The sequence below is a fragment of the Balaenoptera physalus genome (assembly GCF_965194825.1).
Source record: "Balaenoptera physalus genome assembly, chromosome: 20".
Lineage (NCBI taxonomy): Eukaryota > Metazoa > Chordata > Mammalia > Artiodactyla > Balaenopteridae > Balaenoptera > Balaenoptera physalus.
Window position 1 is genome coordinate 51,760,426 of NC_138901.1, and position 17,209 is coordinate 51,777,634.

Here is a 17,209-nt window from a genome sequence, read left to right on the forward strand (position 1 = left end):
CCGAACTATGAGCTTGAAGGGTGGGATGGTGCTAGACCTTGATGGAAGCCAAAGACAGCACAGAAGTAACCTTCTTCTAAACTTGACCCTATTTGCAGCGTTTGAGATTGATGCTACTCTGTAGAGATTGCAGCCAAGGCCTAAGCAGCCCATCTGGTTTGAAAGTGCTGTTATTCCTAGACACTCTAAAGACTGCTTACTTCAGCCATTTCCCCCACTTCCAGGGCCTTCATCCCCAGCCTGCCCTGCCTCTGCAGACTCACCAGCTTGTTCCTTTTCTGGAAGATCGCAACAGGCCCTATCTGGCCCTCAAGCATGGCTGCCCCAAGTAGTTTAGTAATTGAGCAGGAATTGAGACTAGGAGATTGTAGCACAAATACTCTAGCCCATCCTGAGACAACAAGACAAATAGTCTGAAATCACCTGTAATTCTGGGTTCTTCACAACGGACAGCAGCTGTCCAAGATTTTTTAAAAAGAAAAAGAAAAAAAAAAAAAAAAAAGCAGGAGTTACCTGCCCAGACAGACCCAGTTTACTGAGTCTGGAACCTTTACAGCAGAAAGTGGGGTTGGGGAGAAAGTTCTCCCTTGCTACAGTCTGCTACTGCCTTGTTCTTGGTGGTTTTTTTTGTTTTGTTTTTGGTTGTTTTAAAGGGATCCCTTCCTTGGCAAAAGGAAGAGACTGAAATGGACTGAATTACTCCTATAGACCTGTTGGCTTTGGCCCATAGAATTTTAGAAAAAGTTGGGATTATGATACTTAAAAATTTTGGAATTTCACACAAATACAGATTCCTCGCTTCTTCGGAAATAAGCAGTTCAGGATGGATAGCAGTGAGTAGATATGCAGCTAAGGGCTCACATGCCCTCATGGCAATCACAGCAAGGCCCCAAGCGTTGAAAATGATGCCAACTTGGGATCATTGGAAGGAGTAAAGGAGAGAGGGAAAGACATTTGGGGAATGAATTTTAAGGCAGGGTTTAAAGTTGGAAGGGTGAAGTTGAAGACCAGAGCAGTGTCCGGTGGAGCAGAAGTGAGGAGGTAAAAATTCCCCCAAGAATCAAAATGTCTGACCTAGAAGGAAACAGATCATGTGGTCCACTGGTTCCCAACAAGTGAGATATGTCCTCTCCCATCATGCCCTCCAGGAACAATGGGGAATCTTAAGGGGTTATTCCTCCCACCCTCCACATGGATTCCATGGGCCATTTGCATCAGGATCATGTTAAACCTTGGATTCCTGGGGCCAACTCCAGAGCTACTGGGACCCAGGAATCTGCATTTTGACAAACCATCCTGGTCATTCTCATGCAATGAAATACTTGAAAGCCACCGCCTTAGAGAGTAGAGTGTAAGTCTCTGGTAAATATGTGTAATTTTAAAAAGCCCCCCATGTGATTCTCATGCAGTCCACTAGGGAAAGGGAAGAAGCTCTCCTGTTAAGAATCATTGATCTAACATTTTCAACTAAGGAAAATGAGGTCTAGAGGATAGGAAGAGGAATATAATTTACTGAGTGCGAACTATGCCAGACATTGTGCTAAGCAGAAGTTTTAGTTAGCTAGTTTAATAATCTCACAACTTCATAAGGTAGATACTGTTATTAACCTAATTTTACAACTGAGGAAAGAGGCACAGAGAGGCTAAGTAACTTACCCAAAGTTGGATTCAGATCCAAGAACTCCCATTCTTGACCTTTACTAGTCATTGTTTTCTCTGCAGCTTCACAGAAGATGAGCAGAGAGGCCACCACTCGCTACTGTTGGACAGTATGTCCTGCGTGGGCCTCACCTTCCTAATCCATAGAATAGGTTGGCGGTGCGGTGCCCTAAGTGATTTTCAAGATACTAAAAAACTCTAACATTGTACAGTCAGTCCTTTGGTTTTTTCCCCTCTCTGACCACCTTCAGATGGGTTCAGACTGCAAAAGACTTTGTCTCTTCAAAACATCCCTACCATTTCTCTTTTCTACCTCTCACTCCACCTCTAGAGTTCCTAAAGCTCTTGGGAGAGAGAGTCCCTAAGCAAAGAACCCTCAACAGCCCCAGTCCTAGAGCTTCTGCTCAGAGAAATGTGTCCCCCTCCCCTGTTCATTCTAAGTGCCCAGAGCTGGGGTCTCCCACCACCACCACCCCCTTACAAGGACACAGTAGCCTAAGAGAATACTTAAGATCGAAATAGCTTTCTGCCGTTTGCAAAGATTTTTACTTATATGATCTTATTTGGTCCTCACAACAGGCCTGCCAGAAAGGAGGGATTATTATCTCATTATGGAAGGCTCAGAAACAACATGGCCCCTTAACAACCAGTTGATGGTGATGCCAGGTTGGACCGCCTGCTTCCCAGTGCACTACGCCCATGTGCACACACTACAGATGTCCACCGGATTCCAGAATCAGGTGCATTTTAATCCAAGACCTCAGTGTCCTTGGGTGGGAAGAAAATGTGTGGGTGTTGATTAGCTGTGAAACCAGCACCAGCTGCCTTAGAAGTAGTTTAGAAAAGGAGGGGGTATGGAGAGGTAGAGAAAAATTGGATTAATGGGTGGCAGGGCTGGGTTGCATTAACCATTCCCAACACCGTCCCTTGGTTAACCATTCCCAACACCGTCCCTTGGGAGGTCCTGAACCCAATAAACAACAGTCAGCCCGTGGGTGATGATGGTGGTGGCAGGTGACATGCAGAATGTTTTTGAAGAGGTCATTGCTTACACTTCACTGGCCCAAGAGGACTTCAGCTCCTCTGATATTTACTCCCCCTCTTTTGGGTTAATTTGAGACATTGTCTAAAACTGGAATACAGCATCTAAAGATAGACTGAGGTGAGGAGGCTGGTATGTTCAGACAACGGTTTAAGGACTGGTTAACTTTACAAGTTTTATGGCTTCCTGAGGGTTGGGGAACCCTTCTTATCCTTCAAGACCCAGAGGGAAAAAGAGAGGGAAGAGGAGTGAGGGAAGGCTGTGACTCCATCAGGACATGGGTTCAAGGTTTACCCTTTGCCCTCTGCCTACTCAGCTAGGGGTTCCGGGAAGAATGAGGTCGTGGCGCATTCAGGAAGACTTTCCTCCGCCTACCCACTTCGGTCCCCAGGATGCAAACATTTTTCCAGGTCCCAGCAGCCTCCCTCCCACCAAGGAGATAAAAAGAACCCAAATCCCAGAACTACCCCTTCTCTCACAATCCCCTGGGTGCAGTACCTCGGCTAGGAGGACAGGACGGTCACTGAGGGGGACGGTCAGGCATACTCCGCAGACCGCGCTTCTTTCTCTGCCTCGGTGGATGCCCGGCTCCGGAGTAGCCCGCCTCCCTGCGCCTCACCTCCCGCCACCCCCGCAGACACATGGGCTCTCGATTCGCCGCCTCCGCTTCCTCCTGCTCCGAGTCTCCCCCATCCCGGCCCCGGCGGTGCGCTGCGCGGCGCGGCGCGTGGGCGTGCTGCGGGGCGACCATGGCTGTAGACTGTTACCTCCGGTTCCCACAGTAACAATCGAAAGCCACGGTTGCCCTGGAGACGCGGGGGCGGGGCGCGCGCTGCTGACGGCACTACGGCAGCTCCAGTTAGGCTGACGTCAGGACCGCGGAGTAGGGGGACGGCGGCGGCGCGGGCGCGGGCGGGGGACGGCGCTCTCGGCAGGGGCCGGGCGCTGGACTCCTGGGGCTATGAGATGTGCGTGTAGGCCGGCAGCCCCTCAGTAGCCCTTGGGGACCGGGGACGGGACGGCTCGATGGCGGTGCCCGCGCCGGATCAGCACCGCGGACAGCGGCGGCGCGGGCAGCGAGGGCGGGGCTGAGGGACCCTCGGGGACAGAGGGGCCGGGGGCGCGGCAGGTGGCCCGGTCCGCGGTCCTGGGGCGGGGCCAGGCGTCGGTGGCCGTGACTGGAGACTGTTACTGAGGGCGGCCCGGGCAGTAAGCAGTCTAGAGCCAAGGTGCCGGCGCGCTGCCCGGGCAGGGTGGCTCCGTCGCCCGCAGCTGGGGGCGCTGCTGCTCTTCCTCCCCCGCGTCTCCAGCCCTTCTCTGACCCAGCGCTTGCGGACAGGCACGTGGCCCTTGACGTCAAAACCCTGTGACGTCAAAGATGTCCCTGCAGAGAGGCACTTCCGGCTGCGGGGAGGGGGCGGGCGATGGGGGGCGGGGCAGTCCGGCCGAGGCCCCGCCCCCGCCTGGTCCTGAGAGGACAGCTCCTCCTGCAGAGGCGGGAAGTTGGGGGCGCTGAGGGACCAGCTCGACGGGACGGGGAGGGGGCGCCCCCGGCTGAATGAGGGGAGGGGCCCCGAGAAAGCTGCGGCCAGGGCGGCGGGTAGGTGGGCGTCTGTCTCTCGCCGGCGCCCCAGCTCAGGCGACCGGGGGCAGCGAGGCTGAGTCACCGCTCTGCGGGGAGGAGAGGAGGGGGCGCATCTCCTGGGGCGCCAGCACCTTCGTCCCACTTTCTTGGGAGGATGGCGCAGGAGCTCCAGGAAGAGCCGCAGGGACTCTGAGGTCCGTCCTCTGACCGACGCTCCTCCGAAGTGGCTGCGTCTCCATCCGGGCGCAGGCAGGTGCTGCACAGGGTTCTGCGTACGCCTCCGGCTCCGGCTCCAGCAGTTGCGAGTGGACCCTCGTCCCCTCCACCCTGTCCCCAACCCCACCCCTTAGGGGCCCCTCTAACCTGCAGCCTGTCGGTCTCCTCCTTGCCCTCCAGTCCGTGTCCGTGCATCGGTCCATCTGTCGCCCGTTGGTCGGTCAGTCCCGCTTACCTGTCGGCTGTATTGCGTCCGCGCCCGCTCGCCTCCCGCAGCCGGGCTGGCGCGGCGGCTTTTATAGGCGCGCGTAGTACTCGTGCGGCGGCTCATTCATGCGGCCGCGGCTCCTACACACTGACGCGCTGCCGACGTCAGCAGGGAATTTAGGAAACGGGAAGAGGGGCTATTTATAGTGGCGAGGCGGGGTGGGGGTGGGGTGAGGTGGTGGGGACCGAGGCGACGGGGAGCTGGGAGGGGGAGGAGGGCGCACGGAAGCAGGAACGGGGAGGGGGAGCCCGAGCCCCCTGTACCGGTTTACAAGGGGTTAACTTTCCGGAACTGCGGGCTGGGGGCCGGCGAGAGGACAGTGCGGGGAGGGGGGACGGGTCCATTACAAATTTATTCACTCTGGGACACCTGGGGGCGCAACCCCACCCTCGCCCGGCCTTCCGAGGCCCTCACCCAGTAGCCCCACTCCCACTCCTCAGTTCCTGGACCCGACGGCTCTGTGACGTCACAGGATGCCCCGCGGCGGCGTTATACCCCACAAGGCCACTGCGGTGTCGTCACCCTTGGGGGGTAGGGGGCAGGAGAGGAAGCTGGACCCTCAGAGGGGCCTCTGGCAGCATCTAGAGCTGTGGTGTCAGGGACATGAGGAAAGAGGAGTGGGGGAGCCCAGGGGTCTGGAAGGCTTTGTAGGAGGAGGCTGGGCCTGGAAGGAAAGGCTCAGTGGGAGTCCAGGTACCAGACGGGAGCTGGAGACGCGAGGGAAGGCAGAAAAGTTGAGGAGGGTGGCTTGGACTCCCCAGGAATGAGCAAGAGGGTCCTCTATGGGGGAGGTGGGGGAAAGGTGGCAGGAGAAGGGAGAGAGAGGAAGAGGAAGCCTCAGCAACTGGAGGGGAGGAGGACTGGTCCACAATGCCAGTTTCAGAGCCTGACACTCAGCAAACCGCGTTTAGGACCCATTTGTGGAATGAGGGACACTGGCAGCTTAGCAGAGAAGAGTCTCTGGGGGTAGGAGGGAAGAGACCACTTCCTGGAGGAGTTAGAGTTCCTGGAGGTCAGAATTGGCAGGAAGAGTCCATGCAATGTGAGGCAAAGTTCTCCTGGACAGGATCAGGGAAATGAATGATCCTGGCCCAACCTAGCTCCATCAGTGGGGGAAGGGAGTGTGTCCAGAGAGAGGAGCTGGATTAGGGTGGGGAGGGGACAATGCCAGGCCAAAGCAGGTGGAACTAGGGAGGGAGGGAAAGGTCAAAGATTGAGGAAGAGTGAAGTCCACAGGAGGGCAGCTATGCTGGGGGCAGACCCTCCCATACAGATGTAAGGACAGTGTGAGAATAGGGGTCGGGAAGTGGGAATCTGGGGAGACTGTTGAAGAAAAACAAAAATAGTGGGCACAGGGGACCCTAGGGTGGGTCCACAGTAGACAGACTCCACTGCACAGAGACAGGGCTGAGTGGATCCTTGTGGGGCTAGGATCTGGCCCCATCAAGGGGATAAAAGATTACAGCAGAAATGGGGTCAAAGAGGTCCTGCATACCCTTTGGGATCTGGCCTCCTAGAGTTCCCCACCCCCCCGCCACCGCCTTTTTTTTTTTTTTTTTGCCCCCAGCGTTTGTCCCACTGGTTCTCTTCTCCAGGAATGCCTTCCTGCCTGGGGGGAGAACTCCTGTTCATCCATCAAAGCCCAGATTTAAGAGCACTGCTCAGGAGTCTTCCCGCCTCCCCCCAGCACTCCATACACTTTTCCACCTCAGCACACAGCACATCTCTCCGCCAAGATGTTGAGGTCCACCTTCCCGGGAGGCTGTCAGCTCATTTTCATTCTTGGAACCTCACTACTTCCTTAGCGAGGACTCTGGGGCAGGGGTGGGGGAGATGGAGAAGAGGACTGGGATAAGATGGACCCAGAACACGGAGTGGAAACAGGGTAAGGGCGGACTCGGGAAGCAGTGGGAGTCAGAAGAACCTTTGGGGACCATGAGCCGCCTCCTGGCCCCGAGGCCATGAAGTCCCCTGCTGAGGAAAGGGAGCCTCTGGGGGGCGCCCGAGACCTTGGTGTCTGTCAGGGACCGCGAGTGGCCGCGCCGGCGGCCCCTCAATGAGTGACTCAGCCACTACTTCTGGCGCGGGCGTGGGGGCGAAGGATGGAGCGCGGGGCGGGCGGAGGGGTGGAGGGGTGGGTGGGCGGCGAGCGCGGCCCCCACCGCCCAGCGGCCCTGCGCGGTTGCTAAGCTCTCCAAGGCCTCGGAGAGACGCGATATGGGCGAACCTCATCGGTTACTATGGTAACTCTGCGCCCCAGCCTCTCGCGCTCGGCGGCTGAGGGAGGCGCAGCCAATCAGAAACTGCAGGCGTTCTTGGGGACCCACTTCCACCCCCCCTCCATGTGGGCGGGGGTCAGAAGGTGCGGGGAAGAGGCGGAGCGTGGGCTGCGGAGGCCCACTCAGCCACACAGGCGCTGGCTGCAGGCCTGATGTGCCGGGGCGGCTCGGGGACACTTCCGGAGTTAGCTGTGCGAACGCCCGCTCTCTAGTGCGGGGTGCCCTCCCTCCCAGAAGGGGCGTCACCTGCAAGAACCCGGCCTTCACGTGGGGTGCAGGACCTTGTGGGGGATCCCGGGCTGCAGGCCATCCTGTGACTTTTCTCTCGGGTCCGTGGGTTTGGAGATGAGGTCGTTCAAGCGGGTCGTCCCTCAAAACGGCTCACACGGGGAATCTGGGGGCTTGGGTCGCTTCTGTGGGACCCCCAAGAGGCGCTGTCCAGCCATTCCCAGTCGCATATCCTGGGGTCCCTCCAGAGGCCTGCAAGTTCAGGGTGGGCTGTTTGGGTACCACCTCTGCCCAGGTCATGGAGGGCCCTACATGACAGTCCCTTGAGTATGCCAGAAAGCCAGATCTCGGACTCCGGAAGGGGGCAGGTGTGTGTCTGTGCAAACATGAGCGCCCGCGGGTGTCAATGCCTGGAGAGGGTCTGGGTGCAAACGGGTTTATTCTGTGCATACCTATCCCATGTGGCTGAGTGAGGGTGGGTGTGTTGGGGGGTTACAAATGGACAGTCCCAACCAGGAATATCTAAGGAGGGTCCCCTAAGATCGTGTCTGTCTTCTTCTTCCTTAGGATTTCCAAAACCTCTCTCCCACCATCTACTGTCCCCTCCTTGCGGGCAGGACTTAACTGAATTGGGGCAATGTGAGAATTTAGAAATAGGTACAGGGGAGCATTCAGCTCAAAACTCCGGGGTTTGCGGGGCTCGCAAGTCCGAGGCTGGGGCCTCCAGGTGGGCACATCTGGGAGGCTGAATCTGCCAATAGGCCCCCCTCCTCTGAGTCCAGCTCCGCATCTGGGCGCCTCCGGCCCAGGTGCGCAGGAAGGAGGCTGTGGCTGTGTCGCGCAAAGTCCCTCACGGCCGCGAGGTGGCGCCATAGCTGCAGCAGCGCCCGCCGGCCCGGGCCGCTCCAGATAAGAGTGTGCGGAAAGCGCGGCGGGGCTGAGACGCGACCAGGACGCGGGGAGGACGGACCGGCAGGACAGACCGACCGGGGGCCCGGCGGGCGGAGGGCAGCGCAGCCACGTCCCCCCTGGATCCGCCGGCAGCCGGGCCCGGGGCTTCCGACATGCCCCCCAGGTAGGTTCTAGGGGTGGGGACCGGGAGGGACAGGGGACCCGAACAGCCCGGTCCTCGCGCGCTGGCCGCCTCGGGCGCATCCTCTGGCGCGGGCGCCCCAACGCGGCTGGCGTTCAGGGCTCCGGGTGTCGCCCCTAGAGGACTCAGGACTGCCGGGCCGCTGCTCTGCGCCGGGTTCACGGCAGGGTCAGCGGCCCGGGGCCGGCTCTGCCCGCACATGGGCTAGAGAAGCGAGGGGAAGGGAAGGGGAGCTGGCGGGCGGGGCTGGCAGGGGCGCTGCCCTCCCTGGCACAGCGCGGCGCCTGGCAGCGGGGCGGGTGGGGCGCCGACTAGGAGCTGCCACCGCCACGGGGAGGGAAGCCCGGCCGGGCGGCGGCCGCAGGTAACGGGCCGCGAGGCCCTGGGGGCCAGGCGGGGAATAGGGTCGGGCGGGCGAGCGGCCGGCCGGGGAGCTCAGGGCTCGGTTCAGGCCCGGCGGCCGCCTGGCTGCCGAAATTGGGGGCCGAGAGGAAAAGCTGGGAGCCGAGGGACTGCGGCGGGTGCGCTCCTCCCGGGCTGTCTGAAGTTGGGAAACTTTTCCCCAAGTTTGGGGCGGCAGAGGTCCCGTGGAGAAGGGGCCGAGGGGAGCTGGGGAGGGAGGCGCCGGGCCCGCGAATGCAGAGCGGAGGCCGAGGCCGGGGCTGGGAGGCGGGTGGGGCGCAGGCCGGGGTCAGGGCCGAAGCCGGCTGTGCGCGGTGCCCGCCCGGGGCGCTGCCCCCTCCCTCCCTTGGGAGCTGCGTGGCTCCCCCCTCCCCCCCACCTGCTTCCTGCCTCAGCCTCCTGCCCCGATATAACGCCCTCCCCGCGCCGGGCCGGCCTTCGTGCTCTGCCCGCCACGGCAGCCGCTGCCTCCGCTTCCCGCGCCACGGGCCGCCGCCCGGGCCTCAACTGAGGGCCTGACAGCCCCCGGCCAGGGCGGCGCCACGGCGGGCACCGCGCTCCCCTCCTCCGGACCTCTTCCCCCAACTGGGGCAACTTCTCTCGAGGCGGGAGGCGCTTTTTTCCTCGGCTCCCTTGTATCCCACTTGGGCAAACTTCTCAGCCCTGAATGACTTTTCCTGCAGCGGACATTTTCCTCAAATCGGGTAACTGTTTCCGAAAGGGTCGCTTCGCCCGAACAGTTTTCTCCTCGGAAGCCCCCAGAACCCAGGCGGTGAGCCCGGCGGTATCGGGCCTGGGGGTGCAGGCCAGCCTGGCCTCCTCTCCGCCAGCCAGTCTCGGCTCCTTCTTTTGGTCCAGGCCGGCCGGCCCAGGCTCCCACTCTTGGAGGCCGCGGATCCTCCGCCAGTGCCCAGGCCGCGGTGCTCAATGCCCCTGCCCAGCTGAGGGGAAGGGGAAGTGGAGGGGAGAAGCGCCGGACTGGTTGCAGGCAGCGAGGGCTCGGTGCGGCTCTGACCCGGCTGGTGTGTGTCCCCGCAGGAGATTGTGCTGGGCAGACGATGCTGGACACGATGGAGGCGCCCGGCCACTCGAGGCAGCTGCTGCTGCAGCTCAACAACCAGCGCACCAAGGGCTTCTTGTGCGACGTGATCATCGTGGTGCAGAACGCCCTCTTCCGCGCACACAAGAACGTGCTGGCGGCCAGCAGCGCCTACCTCAAGTCCCTGGTGGTGCATGACAACCTGCTCAACCTGGACCATGACATGGTGAGCCCGGCCGTGTTCCGCCTGGTGCTGGACTTCATCTACACCGGCCGCCTGGCTGATGGCGCGGAGGCGGCGGCGGCGGCCGCCGTGGCCCCGGGAGCCGAGCCGAGCCTGGGCGCCGTGCTGGCCGCCGCCAGCTACCTGCAGATCCCCGACCTCGTGGCGCTGTGCAAGAAGCGCCTCAAGCGCCACGGCAAGTACTGCCACCTGCGGGGCGGCGGCGGTGGCGGCGGCGGCTACGCACCCTACGGGAGGCCGGGCCGGGGCCTGCGGGCTGCCACGCCCGTCATCCAGGCCTGCTACTCGTCCCCGGCCGGGCCTCCGCCGCCGCCCACCGCCGAGGCGCCGTCGGGCCCCGAGGCCGCGGTGAACACGCACTGCGCCGAGCTGTACGCCTCGGGCCCCGGCCCGGCCGCCGCGCTCTGCGCCCCGGAGCGCCGCTGCTCCCCGCTCTGCGGCCTGGACCTGTCCAAGAAAAGCCCGCCGGGCTCCGCGCCTCCCGAGCGGCCGCCGGGCGAGCGCGAGCTGCCCCCGCGCCCAGACAGCCCTCCCAGCGCCGGCCCCGCAGCCTACAAGGAGCCACCGCTCGCCCTGCCGCCCCTGCCTCCGCTGCCCTTCCAGAAGCTGGAGGAGGCCGGACCGCCTCCGGACCCGTTCCGCGGCGGCGGCGGCGGCAGCCCGGGACCCGAGCCCCCCGGCCGCCCCGACGGGCCCAGCCTCCTCTACCGCTGGATGAAGCACGAGCCAGGCCTGGGCAGCTACGGCGACGAGCTGGGCCGCGAGCGCGGCTCCCCCAGCGAACGATGCGAGGAGCGAGGCGGGGACCCGGCCGCCTCGCCCGGGGGTCCTCCGCTCGGCCTGGCGCCGCCGCCGCGCTACCCGGGCAGCTTGGACGGGCCTGGGGCGGGCGGCGACGGCGACGACTACAAGAGCAGCAGCGAGGAGACGGGCAGCAGCGAGGACCCCAGCCCACCCGGCGGCCACCTCGAGGGCTACCCGTGCCCGCACCTGGCCTATGGCGAGCCCGAGAGCTTCGGTGACAACCTGTACGTGTGCATCCCGTGCGGAAAGGGCTTCCCCAGCTCGGAGCAGCTGAACGCGCACGTGGAGGCGCACGTGGAGGAGGAGGAGGCGCTGTACGGCAGGGCCGAGGCGGCTGAGGTGGCTGCAGGGGCCGCCGGCCTCGGGCCCCCTTTTGGAGGCGGTGGGGACAAGGTCGCTGGGGCTCCGGGGGGCCTGGGCGAGCTGCTGCGGCCGTACCGCTGTGCGTCGTGCGACAAGAGCTACAAGGACCCGGCCACGCTGCGGCAGCACGAGAAGACGCACTGGCTGACCCGGCCCTATCCGTGCACCATCTGCGGGAAGAAGTTCACGCAGCGCGGGACCATGACGCGCCACATGCGCAGCCACCTGGGCCTCAAGCCCTTCGCGTGCGACGCGTGCGGCATGCGCTTCACGCGCCAGTACCGCCTCACCGAGCACATGCGCATCCACTCGGGCGAGAAGCCCTACGAGTGCCAGGTGTGCGGCGGCAAGTTCGCCCAGCAACGCAACCTCATCAGCCACATGAAGATGCACGCCGTGGGTGGCGCGGCCGGCGCGGCCGGGGCGCTGGCGGGGCTGGGGGGGCTCCCCGGCGTCCCCGGCCCCGATGGCAAGGGCAAGCTCGACTTCCCCGAGGGCGTCTTTGCTGTGGCGCGCCTCACGGCTGAACAGCTGAGCCTGAAGCAGCAGGACAAGGCGGCTGCGGCCGAGCTGCTGGCGCAGACCACGCACTTCCTGCACGACCCCAAGGTGGCGCTCGAGAGCCTCTACCCGTTGGCCAAGTTCACTGCGGAGCTGGGCCTCAGCCCCGACAAGGCGGCCGAGGTGCTGAGCCAGGGAGCGCACCTGGCCGCCGGCCCCGACGGCCGGACCATCGACCGTTTCTCCCCCACCTAGAGCGGTCTTGCCGCCGCGTGGCCCCGGCCCGCGCCCCTAGGCAGCGGCGGCGGTGGCCACCAGCAGGCAGGCACACCGCGCCCGACGACTGTAGTAGCTGCGGCAGCGTCGCCGCAGGGGCGGCGGCCCCACCTGGCCTCACAGCTTTGTGCCTTAGCCCGGGGGTGGGGGTGGGGAGAAAACCCCGGGACGGGGGTGGGATGGGGGAAGGGAGATTTATATTTTTGATATCAGCTTTGACCAAAGGAGACCCCCGGCCCTTCTCCGCCTCTTCCTGTGGTTCGTTGGCCCCCTCCCCCGGCTCCGTGCTGCTCTTGGGGGAAGGGGTGTCACTGTTGGGGCGCTCCCAGCCCTACCTCCGGCCCTTGCGACCACACCCATTCTCACTGTGAATCTCCCCGCTGGGGTCGGAGCGTCGGGCAGAGTTGGGGAGCGGGGAGGGGACTGAGCCGGCCGGAGGGCCCCCCTCCCCCTCCCCCGCCCGCCCCGGGACTGATAATGTGAAGTTCCTCATTTTGCACAAGTGGCACTAGCCCCAGGGCTAACCTTTCCCTCCCTCTGGAGTCAGAGGGCTGAGACAGCCCTGGCCTACCCGGTCTCCCACTCCCGCGGTGGTCCCCCCCTCCCTTCCCTGGGGCCCCGGACCATATTTATTGCATGCGCCCTGGGCGGCCCCCCCAACCCCGAGCCCAGGCTGGGCTGGGCTGGAACGTGGTCTCTTTAGCTCCCTCCTCCTCGTTTGTATATTTCCTACCTTGTACACAGGCTCTTCCAGAGCCGCTTCCATTTTCTATACTCGAACCAAACAGCAATAAAGCAGTAACCAAGGACCCTGGACCCAGCGGATCTCTTCGCCCTGCACAAGGAGCTGGGTGGGCTGCACCGGGGTGGGTGCAGGGGCCAGAAGCAGCACCCTCGTATAGGTGCGGTGGCTTGGACCTTCCCTCCCCGGTCCCAGAGACAGATCAGCAAGAGCTCAGGTATGTTTCATAACTAAAAATTTATTAAGGAAACAAATCCAGTGCTGCAAATGGGACAGAAAGGAGAGATGGGGTCTCCCACCCACCCAGTCGCCAGCCTTCATCCAGGGGAAAGGATCTCAAAGGAGAGGCCAGGGACCCTAGACCCCAAAAAGCCCAGTCTTCTGAGGCCCTGGGGGACTCACAGCCCCAAATCGTCGGCCGTGGCTCTCCTGTACAGTTCCCCCTCCTTCTGGCATAATCTCGGGCCTCCGGGAGGGCACTGCCTTGCTCCCATCCTCTGGGCAGGCTGTATAGTCAGATGGGGGTGCTCTGGGGGATTCCCCCACTGGTCCCATCAAAAGTTACTCCTGGCTCCGCCTCCAAACCCTGTCTTTCCCTAAGTCCCCCTCCATCCCTGTCCCTGGGTTGGGAGAACGCTTTCCCAGTAGGAAGCCTCCTGAGTGAAGCTTTGAACACAGGTGTCAGCTAAAGAGGCAACAAAAAACTCCAAGGCCAAAGGGCCCCTGGGTCAAGTTCTTCTAGGGCAAAGCTAGAAACAGGGTGCAAACTCCAGGCTAGGCAATGCTGCTCCCAGGCACTGGCCCACCCTACCCTCCCCCTCAGGCTGGGCTGGAGGAGCCTGGAAGTATCCCAGAGCACAGGGGCCTGGGAAAGGTGGTCAGCGGCAGGAACGCTTTCTTAGGTTCCTGCCACAGGTACCGCAGGAGAAGGATTCAGAGTGAGAGCCTCCATGGCAAGGAACTGAGGGACCAGGAAGGTGAGAGGGATCAACTAGAAAGAGAAGGAGGGTGAGGGGGATGATTCAGGAGGGGAGAGGGAGGGGGAGCTGAGAAGAGTCTGAGGAAATTTTGTGAAGTGGGAACTAGAGCAAAAGGAAGGCCAATGGAGGGAGACGGAGCAGGCAAAGGCCACCCAGGAAGCATGGGCCTGAGAGCAGATGTCCCTTCCCTACAGGCCCATGACCAACAGAGGGGAAAACAAGTGGCCAAGTACAGTGGACCCAGATTGGTAAGGGCGGGAAGAGCAGCGGGATGGGGGTGTGTGTGTGTGGCGGGGGGTGGGGGGGGAAGCCTAGGGCTGCTGTTCAGAACCCAGGTGGGGTCCATGGGGGAATCCAGGCCTCAGGGGGAGAGAGACGCCCTGAGCGCTCTCTTCATGGCGTGACCAAAGCCTCCTGGACGCTTTCAGGACAGGGGCTCTGAAGATGAAAGGGACCCATGATCTCACCTGCATCTGATGGAAACTCTAACCCCCTGCCCCATCTCCAGCTGAGAAGGTGGCTGAGTCCCTGGGCTAAGAGGCCTTCCCCCAGCCCTTGAACCGGCCACGGGGAGGGAGAAAGGCTGAGCACGGGCGGTTGGTCTGGCTCGCCCACCTGCTGTCACTGCAGCCGGCCACCTCCCTGCTAAATCCCGGCAGCCCAGGAGGGTCCCAGCAGCTTCCGCCCGGCCCTTGGGAGGGGCTCTGTGCGGAGCAGCTGCCCCCACAGCGCGGCCACGGCGTGGGGGGAGGAGGGTGGGTTACTGTCTGGGTGGACTGGTGGCTCAGGCACGCGGGCATCTCCTGTGCTACTCTGGGCGCCTGGTGGCCTCTCGGGAATGGTTCCGTGGGGGTGGGCCCCGCTCTGGCCCCCTCAGCCCACCTGGGCCCACGTGAGGAAGGCCGGGATGTCCCGCACAGGCACATTCCTGGTCAGCGCCTTCACACGCAGGTTCCGGTCATCCGTCAACAGCACCACCTCCCGCAGTAGCCGGATCGGCTCCTCTGTTGGCACGAGAGAGCGGAGGGACTTCACTGAGGGCAGGAGGCAGAGGCACTGGCTGCCTCTCCTCTTCCGGAGGGGAAAGCAGTCCTGGGGGCTCAAGGCCAGCCATATCTTGGCCCTTCCACAGGTCCTTTCCCTCGTGCGGACTATCAGCCGAGGGCGCCCCTCCCCTACTGGCTTAGGGAGGGCCACGATGGGCCAGGGCTGGCCTTCTGCTCTGGACCCCCGCCTCCAGCGTAGGGCTGTGTTGCCTCGTGCCCTGAGAGCTGCCCGACCTCCGCAAACCCCTCTTCTCAGGACCCTGAGCTGAGGGAGCAGAATCGGCCCTCCAATTCCTTCTGATGGCACGACTAGTCCTGGACTCAAAATATTCCTCTCCTCCGCACATCTTCTCCACCCACCCCCCCATCCCCCCCAAGGCCGGCAGATCCACGCTTTAGGTATTCAGAGGTAGAAAACTCAAGATGGAATACAAAACGTATCCAGGGCTCCTGGGAAGTGAGGAGAGGGGTTAGCTCAGGGAGGTCTGAGGAGAGGAGGGCAAGGGTCCCGGCAGAGCCCAGCCAAGGTGGCCCTGAGGTTAGAGCCAAAAGATTCCCTCTATTAAATAAACGTGATCCGTGTGTACGGTAAAAACCTCTAGGTACAGAAAAAGGAAAGGTAAAGTCGCATCATTCTCCCTGTTCTCTCCCTCATGTCTCTCTGTCTTGTTTCCCAGGGTAGAGCTGTGTGTTTCCAGATTTCTTTATGCACATTTACAAGTATATATACTTGTTATATAAGCTTTTTTTCTATAACATTACAATCATACTCACCGTACCTACTTCATTCAAATTTTAAAGATTTTAAAGTTCTTTCTATATCAGCACAAACGGACGCACAAACGGACAGCCTTCGTTCTTTTTAGATGACTTTTTAAGCAGGATATCTTCCCCCACTTCTTTCCCCCTAATTCCCTAACCTTTTAATAATGTATCGGGGAGAATTTAAACTGGGGCCAAGCACTCACACAAGTGACATCCCCACCCCTGCTAAGGCCCCTTGGGTGGCAGGTCCACTCCTCAGGCCCAGGCTGGGTGTTTGCTGACGGAGGTCCGGCAGACAGTGAGGCACAGGAAATGTCCTGCGGGGCTTGCTGACTGCGAGGGCTGGCGGGGCTGGGGGACTGCAAACATCCACGCCGGACCTGAGCAGTTTCAGGCTTGCCAGCTCCAGGCAGGGAGGCTGAGAACTGGCTGTCAGCCTTGGGAGGAGTCTGGGGGGAAGAGGGAGGGAGAGGCTCGTGGGGTTGATGGCGGTGAGAGAAGGGGAGAGGCGGAAGGAGGGTGTGGTGGGAGGTGAGCAGCTGTGGCGGACAGAGAGGGAGAGGAAGGCAGCCATGGGGAGAGGAGATGCTCTGAGACCGCTCGGCTGCTTGGGCCTGGCCCCTCGGGGTGTGTGCGGTGGGGCGGGGTGACGTGCAGTGCCATGCGGGGCTCCCAGCGGGCTGCCCAAGTCTGTCCACAGCCCCACTGGTCCTGCCCTGGGACTCAGACCAGGCGAGTCCCAGGCCTTAGGTCAGCCAACCAAGGCCCGGCATTGCTGGCAGGGGTCTGCAGGGGTTTCTGTGGATACTTTGAGACATTTTTAACAATAAACATCCTCTGTTTTGACACTGGTAACTTCACTTTGTTAGAAACCAGAGACTGTCATCTTGTCAGGCCCCATCCGCCATAATCCACATGATTTTAAAATTCAACATCGTTTACACATAAACATTTGGTGATGGTTTCTCTGTGAATCTGACAAGTTAATCTGCTAAGAATTCACACTGACAAATGGGGTTTGATTACACCAGCCGTTGCTGATGTAATTCTGATAGGGGCGGTCCCCAGGATGGCAATGGGTTCCTGTAGGCTGTTTGGGGTGAAGCGGGGCGGGGGGGGAGAGACTAGGGCCAAAGCCAAAATGTGTCTCTGCTAAGAAAGAAACAGCTCTGAGGCTGGGTGGGGCCACAGCAGTATCTGAACCGTACTTCCCAACAAGGCCTTCTGCACTCCTGCCTACCTCTCCCTCAGAAGGTGCCCCTCTAGGAAGCTGCCTGGGAGCAGAGCCCAACCTCCTCTCTTGGGCTCAGCCAGGGCTCCTTTTTACCACTTGAATGCTCCGAATCTGGCCCTAAGGGACGGTACATGCAAGCCACGTGGCAGGACCCCTCTGAAGAACAGCAGCTGTGGGCTCATTACCAGCCTCAGGTACAGAGACTTGGGCAGCAGTGAGGGGCTGCACTGAAGTGGGTGGGAGGAGGGCTGGAGAGAAGACAATCCCCAGGCCAGCCTAGAAGCCAAGGCTAGGAAAGCAAGCAGAGACAAGAGATGGGTGACAACTAAGAGAAAATGACAAGAGGCTACATACACGCAGACACAGACTAAATGGTGAGAATTATCAGCTCTGCTGATGACACCGAGATAGGAAATCCTAGGAATTCCTTCCAAAAAAAGAAA

The 17,209-nt window shown here is 61.4% G+C and overlaps 2 protein-coding genes across 4 annotated transcripts in view; one reads left to right on the plus strand and one right to left on the minus strand.

Moving 5' to 3' along the window:
• Positions 1 to 8,196: 8,196 nt before the first annotated feature.
• Positions 8,197 to 12,808, plus strand: HIC1 (HIC ZBTB transcriptional repressor 1). The gene is made up of 2 exons (XM_082443444.1): positions 8,197 to 8,352; positions 9,811 to 12,808. Exon 2 carries the CDS (start codon positions 9,831 to 9,833, stop codon positions 11,976 to 11,978), a length of 2,148 nt encoding a protein of 715 aa, XP_082299570.1. The 5' UTR covers positions 8,197 to 8,352; positions 9,811 to 9,830; the 3' UTR covers positions 11,979 to 12,808.
• Positions 12,809 to 12,959: 151 nt separating this feature from the next.
• SMG6 (SMG6 nonsense mediated mRNA decay factor) overlaps positions 12,960 to 17,209 on the minus strand; it is a 234,941-nt gene continuing 230,691 nt past the window's right edge. For all 3 annotated transcript variants that reach the window (XM_082443411.1, XM_082443412.1, XM_082443413.1), the window contains one exon: positions 12,960 to 14,725. In XM_082443411.1, the coding sequence (XP_082299537.1) occupies positions 14,595 to 14,725 (131 nt within the window). In that variant the 3' untranslated portion in view covers positions 12,960 to 14,594. The remainder of the gene's footprint in view (positions 14,726 to 17,209) is intronic.